The sequence below is a fragment of the Pelmatolapia mariae genome, linkage group LG10_11, assembly GCF_036321145.2.
Source record: "Pelmatolapia mariae isolate MD_Pm_ZW linkage group LG10_11, Pm_UMD_F_2, whole genome shotgun sequence".
Classification (NCBI taxonomy): Eukaryota; Metazoa; Chordata; class Actinopteri; order Cichliformes; family Cichlidae; genus Pelmatolapia; species Pelmatolapia mariae.
Genome location: NC_086236.1, coordinates 13,187,210 through 13,202,405, shown reverse-complemented (window position 1 = coordinate 13,202,405; position 15,196 = coordinate 13,187,210). Strand labels below are relative to the sequence as shown.

Genomic DNA, 15,196 nt, shown 5'->3' with positions numbered 1-15,196 from the left:
TCACATAAAAACATCTGACATAAGTCTGTGCCTGAAGCCGGCGCCGCCGTCTTCTCCTTCTTCGCTGGGGTCGTTGTTCAGGGAGTACAGCCCCGGCCGCTGCTTGTGCTTCTTTTTGTGGCCTGTCACGTTTGGTTGAAAGAGGCGGCTTATTGAATGCAGGCCCTTGGAGCGATCCGGGAACAAATCCAGCTCCTCTTTCTCATGCAGGGCCCTGTCCTGTGCCGGCTGGGGTTTGGGCTTACAAAGCATCTCTCTCACAGACTCAGAAACATCTTTGTGGAGATAGTGGTAGGCCTTCTTGCCATAGTTGTCCCTGATGCTTATGTTGGCTTCGTACTCCTTCACCAGTATGCCAATGATATAGTGTTTGTCATGCAATGCAGCAATGTGCAAAGGAGTGTATCCCCCGTGTGTTTTTGCATTGATGTCAATGTCAACCCCTCCTTGCCTGGCTTTTTCGATAATCTTCACAAGCATGTCGCTGTTCCCTGTTTTGGCTGCCCAGTGCAGAGCAGTGAACCCTGACATGAAGTCCTTCTTCTCGGCCAGCTGGTTGTCTCTGAGCAGCAGGCCGTAAACCTGGCTCCAGTGGCCAGCGGCGCAATTGACGAGCCACTGATGCTCTGAGTGCTCCAGGGGAACCACAGAGGGAATTCTGGTGTCTTTGTGCTCCTCTGATGCCTTGGTGCTCTTCGCTGCCCTCCTTAGCTGGGGTGAGCCGGTGCTGCCGCCCCTCTCCGCCGAAGGCATCCTTCTCTTGTCCCTGAAAGCATCCGGTTTTGAGTGTTCTTTGGGTTCATCTGGGTCAGGGTTAAGTTTGTTTCTCCTGTCCCTGAAAACATCCGTTTTTGGGTGTTCTTCAGGTTCATCTGGGTCAGGCTTAAGTTTGTTTCTCTTATCCCTGAAAGCATCTGTTTTTGGGTGTTCTTCGGGTTCATCTGGGTCAGGCTTAAGTTTGTGGATCTCCACTTTAGTGGCGCTGGGGGGCATCCTCAGAGGCAAGGCATATGGCTTGCTCTTTACGGGCGCATTTGAGCAGTTAATTCCCTTTCTATCCTGCAGCTGGACATCAACATTCAGTGATCTTTTAAGTCGTACACTTGCAAATTTACTCCTTTGCAGTGCCATCTGTATGGGAGAAAGCAGTTCTGTGGGATGGTCACTACTTTCACTTGCCTCTTCCTGATCAGGTTCAGTAACAGCTGATCGTACACCTCCCTGATCCTCAGAGCTTCCAGCCTGCGCAGGTGGGCGCTGCTGCTCACCTGTCAGCGGGATCTTTTCATTTTCAGGTTTTTCCACATGGATCTTTGGACCTTCCAGCAAATGCTGATAGGTTTTCCGCAGGACAACATACCGTTCGCCGTCGATTTCTTTCACAAACGCTACATTGTTGACAAAAGTCTTGAAAATCTCCCTATTCCGTTCTCTTTCTTCGGGATCCGCGGTGTCCACCGACCCTCTGAACTTATCAACCAGGTCGGATTTCTTCACTCTTCCACCCTCTGCTACCAGCAAAGACAGGATGGATTCTTGTGTCAAAATCATTATTAAAGCTGTGAAAGAAAAAAGCGAAAGCTCCAAAAGCTCCTTACAGCTGCGCGGTGTGTTACACCTTTATCCGTGTGACGGTACAGACCGCTTTACCTGGACGCTCGCTCTCCTCCCCACACCTGGAGGAGGCTCTTTCCGGGGAAAGTGAGGACGTGGACAATTTGAATAATGTATGTACATATTTTACTATGAACAAAGTAGTTCAACATTCTTATGCTCAAAGATTTCGGTAAATCGACAATGTAGACCTCAGTAAAATAAAACAAAAAGCATCACTTTGTTCATACTCGTAGGCTACAAGTACATATAAATGATAAGGAGAAAATATTTGGTACTTTATATGCAAGGGTTATACTTCAACACTGAAACATTGAAAATATTACACTTTAAATAATATTAATCATAATAATGATACTAAAGTAAAAAATAAATAAATAAATAAATAAATAATAATAATAATAATAATAATAATATACAAACTAATGCAGCCACATTAAAAAAAAGTAATTTTCCCCTTTTCAAGAAAAGCAAACAAACAAAATAAGTTGTTGTAAACAATGGTGACAATGGAATTTAAAGATTAAAATAATAAATAAATGAATTAATAAATCATTGTGGTTACAATCTAGTTACATATATTTTATAATGAAATGTGGGCTCATTATTTCTTTTTTGTATTTTGAAAATGTCATATAGGTTATATAATCTGTTACCATCACTGACTGTAAATAAAAGATGGACATAGCAACCGTGACCTCACCCATCTGATTGGACGCATCATTGTTGTGGCTGTTGTGGCCATCCTATCTTGTTGACTGCATCGGGCTAATAAATTGCTGCAATTTTACTCCACAAAACTGAACCAAAGACTTCTTTGATAGTCTGTACCTCACAGCGAGCCGTAGTATTTGTCAGATAATTTCACCACATACGATTTGATATTGCCAGGTTAGTTTTGTTCCTATCTTATATATCTTATATCTTCATCATAATGTTGTTCCAGAATAAACATTACAACTGGTCAGTCATGTTGTGTGAGCATTTAGTTAGCATTAACCAGGAAGTTAACTAAAGCTATGAAAAACTATCCCAAGCAAACCAGGATGAGGAACCTAAATGTGGCTAACAGCAAACCTAACTTTATTATTTAATTGCATTAATTAATAAGGAAAACGCTTGAAATGCTTAACATTTGTTTCAGAAGAGATGTTTATATAAACAAATGGATTTTTTTGTCCTTTCTCATCACAGTCATCAAGCTATGACATCACATCAGCATTGTGGACCAACATTATTATAATGATGCAGGAACACCACCAACATGGTCATACAACACATCACTATCACGGCAGACTGTGCCTGTCAATCAGACAGCCACACACCTAACTCTAGTATCCACATGGATGAGTTATGCATCTCCCCAATGAAGGGGGGCACTATCCATAGAGGCCAAAAGCCTTTTTGTACCAGCCTTTTAAAATGCCGCTTAGTCACTTTAACATCTTTTAATTCTTCCAGTATGTGCTCTTGAGATCCTCAAAGACACAGTGCAACTTTTTCTGACCTTCCTTCTATTTCTCCTGATAAAGTTGGGCACTTTAACGTCAAGATTGTAATTAATACAGACTGACTTACTCATCGAGCGAGCTGCAAGTGGCCATTAGAAGAACTACAGTTTGTGGCATGTGTGAGCTTGACTTTTGAGTACTGGAGGTTTGCCACTTAGTTCTTTGGAAATCCTAATTATTGCAACGGTATCTTATAACTTAACCGCTGCTCTTACTCATGATAGTAATACCATTCATTTATCTGGAATAAAGCCAGTTTGGTATACACACATACAAGATACATATTCTATTTTTTTGCGTGACAGATAACACAGAAAAATATTGAAAATCGCGACATCACATCACGTGACGGATTGCTCCAACTCTCTGATTGGCTGATCTGCATTCTAGTAAACTCAATCTCTGACCTAATTAGCTTAATTTAAATATGAATGCCATGTTTTGACTGGCATCCAAATGATTAGGTATTTTTTTAAATGATATCCACCTCTGACTGACACATATTTCTGCTGCTCGCTCCTGTCCTGGCTTGCAGAATGTGCAACATGACATTCCTGCAGCGATTGAGAAAGCTGGCCATATTGAAAAAGTATATGTCACAACCAAAGATGTCAACTATACTTGGGATAGTTCACGCTCGACTTTAACTTAGGTATAAATATTTATTCTTACATCGCCTGGAAACTCTTTAGTGCTTAATAAAAACTACATAGCAACCATCTTTTGTAGTTCACTTTGATAATCAATATAATAAAAAGCTACTTAAAAATAGCTTTCTTTATGTGAAAACAGCCAAAATGTATAAAAATGTGGAATGTGCGTACGCATGCGCAAACAGTGCTCCATCGAACAGCCGTTAAGTACAGTAATAACCGACTCTCTCACCCTTTGCTTATATATAAATTAGTTTATAAAAAAATAAAAAATAACTGTTGTTCTTTTACACAAGTACCGTTTTCCGTCTGAAGCTTAAAAGCGAATGAAAAACTGTAGCGTGTCAGAGCGAAGCAGAACCGAAGTAGCAGGGAGTCCTCTCGTCGCCTAGCTTAGCGCCCTCCCTGCCCAGTTCAGCAGCTCCTCTCCGCCTTGTGTCCCTCTCTTCCTATCACTGTCAGCTCGGCTCAGTCAGTAGTTTAGCAGGCTAGTACGGAGACACAAGGGCTGCTCCCTTTCGCCTGTGCTCGGTCTGCTTCAGCACACCAACACCATACATTCCGCACCATGGCTGCCACGGACGTTGACGTGTTTTCGGTAAGCAAATGCTATCCGGAGCTCCTTGTTTTTTTCCTCTCTGTTTTCTAGGAGCAGTAAACATTGCAAGTGCAGCTACGGGCACACTTGGCTGTGATTTGTAAAAGTGTGTGTTAGCTGCTGTCTATGTGTGGGTATGTATGTAGCTAAGCCTCCCCCGCTTTTGGAGCCTGGACTGTGGGCTCAGGCGAGATGGTGGGAGTGATTTCGGTGATGGTGACTGTGTTTTTCCCAGTTATGGGGAAATTAAGTACGCTACAGTAGCTGACTATTTTTAATGTCGTGCCGTGTAATGCATTTTTTTCTCTTCGGTTGCGTTTACACGCGTGGACGCGTTGCTGAATATATGGGTGTAGCGTATGCAAACATTAAACTATTTACTGTTGAGATTATTAGAAATTAAGGAAACAAACATTGCAACCGCCATGGAGTATCACAGTAAGGCATGTACACTGGCTAGCCAGTGGATAAAATTACCACTTGAAGACTCCTTTAGGTGTATTAATCGCAGTGATGAGTAATAAATACACTTGTGTTTTTCTTCCTTAAACTCAAAATGTTATGTTTACAGCCATGGGTATGTCAGTTCATGATACTGCTTTTTACACAGTGGCACAGTAGCAGGCTGGGCAGAGTAGTATCAGTTGAGGGTGGAATGCATCCTGGATTACATCCATAGTAACATGCCATGTTGTCATTCAGGTGTGACTCTGTAGGTACAGTGAAGTGTCGCAAAACATACCTGAAAATTCTCTGTAAATTCCCACAAAGTCACATGACAAAGAATAGGTGAGTGTATGAATGATATTAGTAATAATGGTGATGATGATGTTGTAGTAAAGTGGCAAATGAATGAGAGAAGGTGATTAACTTTTTTGGCAGATGCTTAAAAAGATCTCTGTGTTAGGCTGTAAGCAGAGCTGACTTGCAGGGATAAAGAGATTAAGGACACACTCCCGGCCACTCCTACCACTTATTGATGCAACACATGTCTGCGAAGAAAAGGAGAGGATCCAGAAATAAAGAGAGGATATTGCACTCCTCGCATTTCTTAAATTAGGAAGGTATCCAGGAATGGGGGCTCAGAGCCCAGTGGAAGTTTCCAAAATGTCTCTTTTGGAATACGAAATTTAGAGGATTGATTAATGAGAAAAATGCTGAGAATGCAGCGAAACAGGCCGGCGTTGGCAGCAACGCAGCTGTCTAACATCCTGAACTAAGTGAGACCACATTGAACAAACTGACCTGCTGGCCTGGCAGTTTGTGTAAAGGGAGTACTGTTTAATTACACACAGCTATTGATAGAGATGTGTGCTTGGTTGGATTGTTTTTCCACGTCAGCCCCATCCAGTGGAGCCTGTAGCGCTGGGATAACTTTCTAGGCCGGATCCACATGAAGCGATCAATACAAGCCAACTGCCTAACAATGTGTGTTGTTCTCGATTATTGATTGCATTAGAGTGTGTAGCATAAAAATAATGATGTTCATTTTAATTTGGATGCAATTAAAAAAAAATAAAAATAAAAAGCCCGAGCACATTCAGGAGGCACAGTGCTTACTGACCCTGAAGAGTATTGTCTCTCCCGTGAGGACTGCATGCGTGAAATGAAATTAGCTCCATAAAGTGCTTAAAGCCAAGAGATGTGGAGTAAGGACTCAAGCAGGCAAGCAGGCAGGTCCTTGCTCTTTTAAAAGCTTATTTAACTTGTGCTTACAATGTCTTCATACAGCTGGTGCTCTAGTTGCACATGCATTTGTTAATGAAACACATCCTGGAACAAGAAGGAACACGCCTGTATCACATTGTTTAGGTCAAAGTGTGGATCAAGTTTACCGCCATCAGCGTTGTAAGCTGTATATAGAAATTGTGGGGCTTAAACGGCCTTCGGGCAAGCTTGTCAAACCTGGTGAATCGGATGAATCATGACATCCAAGCTGCAGCCTCAGCTGTGATGAGTCAATATCTGTCTCCCAATTCTTTATATACTGAGGTTAAATTTGCAAAATAATGTCAGCACAGGCTGAATGAGGATTACCATGTATGTAGCTCAGTTATTTTCTTAGTTATCAGTGAAATGTAGCAAAGTGTGGTCCACAATGAACAGTTGAACCGGATAGACTGGCGGCTAGACACGCTCCCATACCTACAGCCGATCTGATATATGAGACTGTACGCTGATATGTCTGGATGTAGAAAAAGATTCTCCGGCTGAGTTGTGCACCCTGCAGCACATGCAGCAGGGTGCACACCACAGCTGAGCAGACAGCGTGGAGATGAGCAGTGTGTTCGTGTTTAGATGCTAACGGGTTAGTAAACCACATTGCTGCAAAGTTATTTTCCCTTTCTAGTGTAACTCACATATTGTATTTGAGTAGCGGTTTAAACATTCGCAGGACAAGCGAAAGATCCCAAATTCCATCCCAGGAGGAAACGCAAATGCCTTTGGGCTTGTGTCAGGAAGGATGTCCGGTGTAAAAACTCTGCCAAATTAAACGTGCGGAGCTACCCGCTGTGGTGATCCCTTGTGAATAGGGGAGCAGCGAAAAGTATTTGTTGCATGTATACGTTATGATGTCCAGTACATCAATATTGTGATATTTATTCCTTAAAAATTCAAATTGGCATCAGCTCCAAACATCAGCGAGAGCCCTAATTTAGAGGTCTTATTTCCTTCACATTAGGGCTGGGCGATATGGCCTAAAATTCATATCGCGATATAATTTGAAGCATGTACGATAACGATATATATCACGATATATTCTTTTCTTCTGTATAACGTATTTTCCGAACTATAAGGCACACTTAAAATCCTTTAATTTTCTCAAAAATCGCGAGTGTGCCTTATGTATGAATTCTGGTTGTGCTCACTGACCTTGAACCGATTTTGGCGTGTAGAAATCTGTTAAAAAATGTTTTAGTACAACTTTGGTAAGCCTGCTGATGGACTGCTTGATGGATTGTCAGAGCATTACGGCTGCCGTAGTGAGGAGTAATCTGGGTCCAAAACTCCGTCCCCTTCAGGTCCCAAAGTCAAACGAACACTGAGAGTTAAAAACAGTCTAAATTCTTTCATCTTTAATTAAATCATCAGCGTTGCTGCTTTATCGGGTGTAACAATTAAGTTTAACATCCATGCATCCATGAAAACAGAATTTATTAAATTTAACGGAGTTAGAAGTTAACAGGAAGTTAGCTCGCTAGTTTACACCTAAACATTTCATACCATGTTCTGACAGAGATTTTTGAAACTAATTAAAACGTACAGCTCTGCTACCACTTCCAACATAAGTGAAGACAGAAAACTAAACAGCAGTGGCGTTTGCAGGGTTACCGAAGTTGGACTACCTGGTATATAATGTTGTGCTACGTGATTGCTAGCGACACAGCTATGTTAGCATAACATTAGCACAGTGAAGCTGGAGGATGAACGGCAACTTTTTTTCCACTCGATAAAAGTTAACGTGAGGGATTCTGGTGGTTAGGGACAAATGCAATCGCATAGCAGGATGCTATACACGGGCCAAACTTCAGTCAGGAGAACATAATTTACTGATGATAATGCTTGTAGCCACTGTGATACTTTCTACCAAAACAGGCGCAGCTTGATGACATCATCAACATGCGATATCGCGATATCGCGATATAGTCAAAATCTCTATCGTTGGCCAAATCTATATCGTTTATATCGCCCACCCCTACTTCACATGCAGTATCAGTTTTTTCCTCTTGTGAGAAATGTTTCTAGATCATGTTTTCTAAATCAAATTTTTGCTCTTCTCTATGGAATTTGCTCCAGATGAATATTTGTGTTCTTTAAAATTAAGTCATTAACCCAGAACTAATTTGGCCAGTGTTGGCAGAGTGGACGGTAAAACAGAAGGTAGGGTCCCTCCAGTTTCATCAGTAAATACCAATAAGAAGGACAGGAAAAGAGAAAACTGCGTTAAGGTAGATTCTTAAGTCAAAATCATATTTATGCATGGACTGTGCGGTTGGTTGCTCCTTTTCCTTTTATATGACTAGCCAAAAAAAGCTCTTACTTCATTCAAAATTAGCACACAAAGCAAATTACATATTTTACGTCCTGGAGTTTTTCTTCTCTGGGATCCACATTTTTGAATTAAATCAACTTTGAAGTATCAACCAGAAGTATTCAACAACATGTTTGCTAGTTAGTATAAGATCTTAAAACAAGAAGGCTTATATTGTACTTAGCATGCATGGATGAGAGTAAAGCTAATCCAATCTATGCCATTTTTACCTTTGACCTACAAAACTTTGCTTTTGTGGCTGATAGGATAAGTTAAAAACAAAAACATACTTTCTTCTTTTCTAATGGTAAGGAACCCCCATAAAGATAAGTATGCTGTGCATCTGTCTCGTAAAATGGTTCCTGTCTCAACTTCCCATCTGTCACTCCTTTTTTTTCCCTTTTGTCTTTCCTGTTCGGCATGGATGGTGTTACTACTGGTGAGGCTCAGTAGTAATGTAAGCATGTTCATGAGCGTGGGGCAGGTTATAATAACATAAAAGACAAGAGGAGGGACACGTCATTCAAATCTCAACCGTCAACATTTTTACCATTACAACATCGCTGCCAGCATGGGCAGCTGCTGAGAACCGGTGGAGCAGTACATGGGAGCAGAAGTCTGTAGGTGTGGTTCGACCTGACAGTAACGCAAAAACACCTCACTCAGCATTTCATGCTTGTTGACGTGGAATAAGATGCAAAAATATTTGTAACGTAATTTATAAAGTATGTTATTGATTTCAAAAGTGTGACATGTTAGTACTGTGTACTGGCAGTTTGAAAGTAGAGTTACACTTTCATGAACTTACACAGCTCTCATTGAACAGGAAACACCAGTCAGCAGCCACTTCAGCTAAAGAGTGATAAATGTGTGCGTGTGTGGGTTTGTCACTGAGGCTGTCCTGTGGTCTCCTCCCTTCACAGATGCTAAGTCAAATCAAGCCCAAAGTGTGACAAGAAGCCCCCAAAATGTCATTTGCACTTTCATTACCTGCAAAAGCTTAATACAGTATATACAGTTTGAATCAAAATAAAAGTCATTTCATTTCATGCCACATTCAAGTGGATGAATTCTGTCTTTGCTAACAGACAAACTATATCTAAACAAATTTGACATCAAGATGTTATAGTAGTAGTAATGTGTGAAGTTTTCTTCCCCACAAACACACAAACATGAGCTGCAACTGTGTGTTTGTGTGTGGTTGCTGCTGTCTGTCAGGTGGAGGTTCACTGAGGCAGACACAAGCTGCAGACACCAGTCAGGCGGGGAAGTAGGCCAGAAGGCTGGAAGACAGCTGAAAAGAAGATGGCTAGAGAGGGATGGGCCGACTGATGGCCGGTGACCGAGTGTTTCTGTGGACTGATGGGCACATGAAACCGAGCTTGGTTTTTGCCTGAGTTTATATCAGGTCAGATCCGAATCACATATTTATTAGAATGTTTGAAAAAATGATCTCATGGCTTGCTTGGTTAGAGCCCAGAAATTCACTGAATATCCACAGCTTTGTAGCACTGAGTTGCATTTTTAAAGACTGATGGTGTCAGGGGAAAGAACTAGCTTGGATAAGAGCGGCAGATGAGCAGTATTTCGGTCCCTGATTAAGTGATCCCGTGCAGAGGTTCATTATTTTATAGCTTAAACAATCATAACTAAACATGTGGCACAATATACAATGAAAATGGTTACATGTTTCACTGAATTTAGGGTTCAATTCAATTCAATTCAATTTTATTTATATAGCGCCAAATCACAACAAAAGTCGCCTCCTGCAGTGCAGGATACACATACTACAGAACAAACTGAGATTAGAGCTTTTCTTTTAGTTTTTGCACAGGTTTTATTAAAAAAAAAAACATATCGCAACTCTCTTTGGGTGACCCAGTAGACCATGCAGATGCGACGGTGAGGACCTTGAAACTGATTACCTTAAATTACCTTTACTTATGCCATTCTTTTTGTTTCACATCGGATTTTCATCTGCAACAATAATAAAAGGCTTTAGTAACTTGGCTAGTTTCGAGCGAGCAGCATTGTGACCTAGCCCATATTGTTTGTGGCTCATTTCACTTGGAGCCACCTGGGGCCTCTTCTGTGCAACCATTTCCTGGTGGCCTGGGAACAGTGTTGTCTCTTCACCCTGAGACAGTTAACCAGAAGCTTTTCATTCCTGACATACTTTGTGCCGCTGCTTTTCTCTTCTTCCGAGCTAGCTCGGGTGGGTGGGTGGACAGTCAGAAACCTCATAGTTTCCCTAACTGTTCTTGTCTGTTGGTTATACATCCTGTATTTGCTGATGGGTGTTATTATGTTCTCGACATCAAATCTAAATGGACCAGAAAGCAAAAAAAAGAGGCAGGTTTATTTTTAGATATGTCATGTTGTTAAAGAAATCCAGTTGGCTTGAATTACATAGGGTGAAAAGAATGTATAGTGAACTAGGCAATCCTTTAATGCCTCCCTTAAAAATACCAAAGATGGAGAAATGTTTAACATAATATTATTTTTTGGCTGTACGTCACACTTTGCTTAAGTGAAATCTATCTTAAATCTATAATCTCTAATATAAATCTATATTAACAATAAAATGTGCAGTGTTTTGGCAGCTGAAATTAAAGTGCTTTATTTAACAGATTATTTAGTTCTGCAACATCTTGCACTCATTGCAATAAATGAGTTTCTTATCAACTCTCAACTCTCTATCTGAGCTATTTCTGCACTGTTTTTCTTTTTGAGAAATGAAATGTCATTGCAGTCCAGTTTTATTTTTCCAACTTCTGTGATTCGTTGAGTTTTTACTTACAGTGGAGTACTTGCACATGGCTGGATAGCCGTTTTACTGCACTAAGGACACTAAGGAAACTGAGTGCTTCCTCCTGCAGTCAGTCCAGTGCATACACTTACACATTCAGCCAGTCGAGTGACAGCTTGGGGAGTTTGTGTCCACGTCTGCAGTTCTGTGCTGTCTTCTCCTAAAAGATAACACTCTTGGTCAGGCCTGGGCGCTCATTTTGCAGCAGCCGTTCACGGGCTTCATCTGCTTCTTATGTGTCGCTCACTTACACACAAAAATCATGTGCTACTGACAGCGTGATTAGGTTCAGTGTAGGAGGTCAACCCAAAATGATCCAGAGTGAGTCAGAATCCTTGTTGTTTTTCTGAATTTTTGTTTCACCATTGTGGTTTAGTAAGTTTGGAGGAATATCCACAGAAGCAGGTTTACAAGTTAAAAAAACCCTCCTTAAGCTTAGCTGTGCTCTAAATGTCTAGAAAAGTATTAAATAGGAACAGTGAGCTTGAAGAAGTACGCTTACAAACTAAAGTACACATTTTCAGAATTTAAAGTACAAAGTGTTTATGGAAAAGCAGCACGCAAGCCTTTATTTATAATTTCCTGGATAAATAGAGGCTTATGTAAATTTTTAACTTCTCCTATTTTAAAACCTACTCAGGAATCCAGAGTTTTGTTTTGCTTACAGGCACAATATCATAGTCTGCTCCCTTCCCTCTATCTGAACATCTCTACCCGGCTTCATTCATTCAGCAGGCTGACTACCACAGAGAAGCATTAATGTTGTTTGACAAGGTCTGAGTTTACAGCGAATAACAAAGAAAGAATGGCCACAGCCTCTTCCTCTCATTCATCTCGGTGAACCTGAAACCGACTCCTGCAAACGTTGCAGTTATTCATTCGTTTTTTCTTTCAAAGCGACTTATAATATACGTATTCAGACTTAAGAACAAGAGCTGTGTAAACTGCTCAAACTGGAAATCGAAGATGATTTGGGAACTACAGTGCACACGACTGAAACCGGCTTTATCCCTTATTTTAGCATACTAATATATGCAGTCTGTCATGCACCTATTACAATGCACAATTATTGTGTTATTGCTCCTTTCACATTTATAAATACAATGTTCATGAATAAATTCAGAACGACATGTAATGAAGGGAGTTTCTGTCTGTTGCTGTGGGGATTGCAGTGAAATTGATGTCTTTGTTTAGCATGTTTTTTTTAATAAACATTAGTGCATTTTAAAACATCTAAATAATATTCATATTATCAATGCATATAGGATATTTATTACTTTTAACACATGCTAGTATAGTATAGTAATCTCCCCAATGTGCTGCAGCTCAGCTCAGTATTGCGTATCTCAGCTCATGTTGGATTACTCCAGCTGTGTTGCCTGACACATTAAGCCCTGTTTTCTCGTTCAACCCCCCCCCCCCCCCCCCCCCCCCCCCCCCCAAACCCCTGAACGAACACACACACACTTTCCAGCTTGTACTATGCAGTTCAGTTAGGTTTAAAAGTCATCTTCTGTGTATTCGGAGCCTGCCTCCACCTCTCAGTTCTGTATTGTTGGCTGGGCTCTGCTCTCAGCTGCCTGTGCTTGGTGACTTCAGCCTTCAAGTATGCAGTCCTTCGTGGCTCAGCCAGATGAGATCGGGTGGCCCTATTCATCTCAAGGTGCTGGCCCTCTTGTACAGCTTTAACTCTCTTCTTCAGCTGAGATTGGTTAAATGAGCTAGATCAAATGTGAAAAAAGGTTACAACCCTCCTAAATTGTTTTTTTTTTTTTTTTTTTTTCCTGGTGGTTTTTAGTTTGTCGTGCATTGCTAACTTTTGTGTTTCAGGTTAAATACTTCTGTGGCCATTTCTTTGGGCATCTGTGGGCATCTTACTTCACCTCAGCAGTGGGGAGAGAATTTAATCAGAAGTCAAAGCACTCGATTTACTGTTTGATCTATGTCACCGATGGTCATGAACTTTGATAAATGACTGAAAGAGCAAGATCACTGATACAACCTGCTGAAATATCCCCGTGATCCTAAACGGTCAGATGAGTCAGTTGAGCTGATTTAGCCTTCTCATAAGGATGCCCTGTGGGTGCTTCTTTGTAGAGGCGCACAATGCACCTCCAGCAGGGCGGAGGTTCGAAGTAGAAGGATTAAATCTCCCAGCTGCTCTTGAAGTGGCAGGGGATCCCACAGATCAAACCTGACGAAGGTGTTGCAGATAAGGCAGCCCGGGTGCCTCTTCTGTACCTGCTGTTATCATCCCACTATTAACGATATATTTCTATTATAGTGTGTTATAACTGATATATTGATCATGAGCTTGTTTGGAGAATAGATGGACTGGTGGAGTTCTGAAATGTTCACATTGGGGTTTTCTATAAAACAAGCTGCTCACTTGCATCTTGCATGTTTTCAAGTGCCTTATTCCATTTTCCATACAAATATAATCACTTCCTTCCTCTGTCTGTTAAAGCATGCCTTTCCTCTTTGTGCTTCTGAGTGATTATTCTGAAGCTCATCCTCACTGCAGGCCTCGATTACCTAACTCATAATGTGCGGGGTGATGGATTTTTACATGTGCAGAATGAGCAGAAGGTCTTTGATGTTTCCTCGCATTGGAATGTGAGCGCTTCAGTATCTGTGCCATCCTCTTCTGAATAATGACTCGGCCATGTGTTTTCCTGACATCCGCCAGATTTCTGATGTTTTTTTTTTGTGTGTCCCGTAGAATGAAGAGAAGCGTAACCTCAGTTTGGGTGGCCATGTTGGGTTTGACAGCCTCCCTGAGCAGCTGGTCAGCAAATCGGTCACGCAGGGTTTTTGTTTCAACATCCTATGTGTAGGTGAGTATCGGACAGAGAATGTGTAACTACTGTACATTTCTCCAGAGTCCCTCTGGCCCTCATGTTGATTTACTTTGCACTGAGTGACATGTTTAGCTACAAAGATGAATAACAAACAGCAGTACTGTGTTGTATTTCTTGACATGAACATAATACACTGGCTTACACTTCTGTTACAGCAATAAAAATCGATGTCTGAAAGCTGATGAAGTACTCCCAAGTGATGCTAACGCACTCTCTCTTTCTCCATCTCCCTCTCTGCTTCCGACCATTCGCAGGGGAGACTGGTATCGGAAAGTCGACATTAATGAACACGCTCTTTAACACCATGTTTGAGAACGAAGAGGCGAGCCATTACCAGAACGGCGTGTATCTGCGGCCTCGAACATACGACCTGCAAGAAAGCAACGTCCGCCTCAAACTGACCATCGTTGACACGGTTGGCTTCGGCGATCAGATCAACAAAGAGGATAGGTGAGCTAAGTGCACATACATGCAGCCCAGAGTGCCTCACAAAGTATCCAGACCTGCTTGTTACCCAATGGTGCAGTGGAGTCTAAACTGACCCACAACCAAGGGTACCATGGGTAACCAGCAACAAGAACTGCCAATGGTGATCACAAATATATCTCTGCATTATCCCATAAGCCAAAAGCAGAAGTAAAAAAAACGAATTGACTGTGATTTCCTTTGGTCTGTTGTAAAAGCAGATTTCCCTGTAAGTATTTCTCCAAAAATCTGCAAGCTGCAAAATGACATTTTCAATGAAAAGATGCTTACGTAGGCAAACGAGTGACCCAGACACACAAACCACTGTCAGTCCAGACTTCTGCACATTTTATGGTGTCTCCGAAGGCCGAAATTGAAGGAAGTTGGAGAAATAAAGAGGAAATTGTTGATTTGTTTATTTTAACATTCAGCTGTGGAATGAAGTGTACTTGTTGTGGCCTAGCCAGCAAGCAGCACTCTCACGCTCTTTGATAGCAGCTTTCTCTGTAGACCGTTTAAACCAACATGGCGAAGGACAGAGCCTGCAGCGGAGTGTAACGGCACACTGAGAGAGCTTCAAAAGGTCACAGTTTGTGCATTCCTCAGAGAAGATTGAAGATGGATGTGAAGTGAGAGGACAGATGACTGTAAA

The 15,196-nt window shown here is 41.4% G+C and overlaps 2 protein-coding genes across 4 annotated transcripts in view; one reads left to right on the top strand and one right to left on the bottom strand.

Moving 5' to 3' along the window:
* LOC134637901 (ankyrin repeat domain-containing protein SOWAHA-like) lies at positions 1–1,551 on the bottom strand. The gene is made up of 2 exons (XM_063488461.1): positions 902–1,551; positions 1–721 (listed from the first exon to the last, which is right to left on the bottom strand). The coding sequence occupies exons 1-2, from the start codon at positions 1,549–1,551 to the stop codon at positions 1–3; spliced, it is 1,371 nt and encodes a 456-aa protein (XP_063344531.1).
* A 2,669-nt stretch (positions 1,552–4,220) lies between these two features.
* septin8a (septin 8a) overlaps positions 4,221–15,196 on the top strand; it is a 35,904-nt gene continuing 24,928 nt past the window's right edge. For 2 of the 3 annotated variants that reach the window (XM_063488491.1, XM_063488490.1), the window contains exons 1-3: positions 4,221–4,376; positions 13,941–14,055; positions 14,334–14,529. In XM_063488491.1, the coding sequence (XP_063344561.1) occupies positions 4,347–4,376; positions 13,941–14,055; positions 14,334–14,529 (341 nt within the window). In that variant the 5' untranslated portion in view covers positions 4,221–4,346. The remainder of the gene's footprint in view (positions 4,377–13,940; positions 14,056–14,333; positions 14,530–15,196) is intronic. The other variant, XM_063488492.1, reaches the window with a different exon arrangement.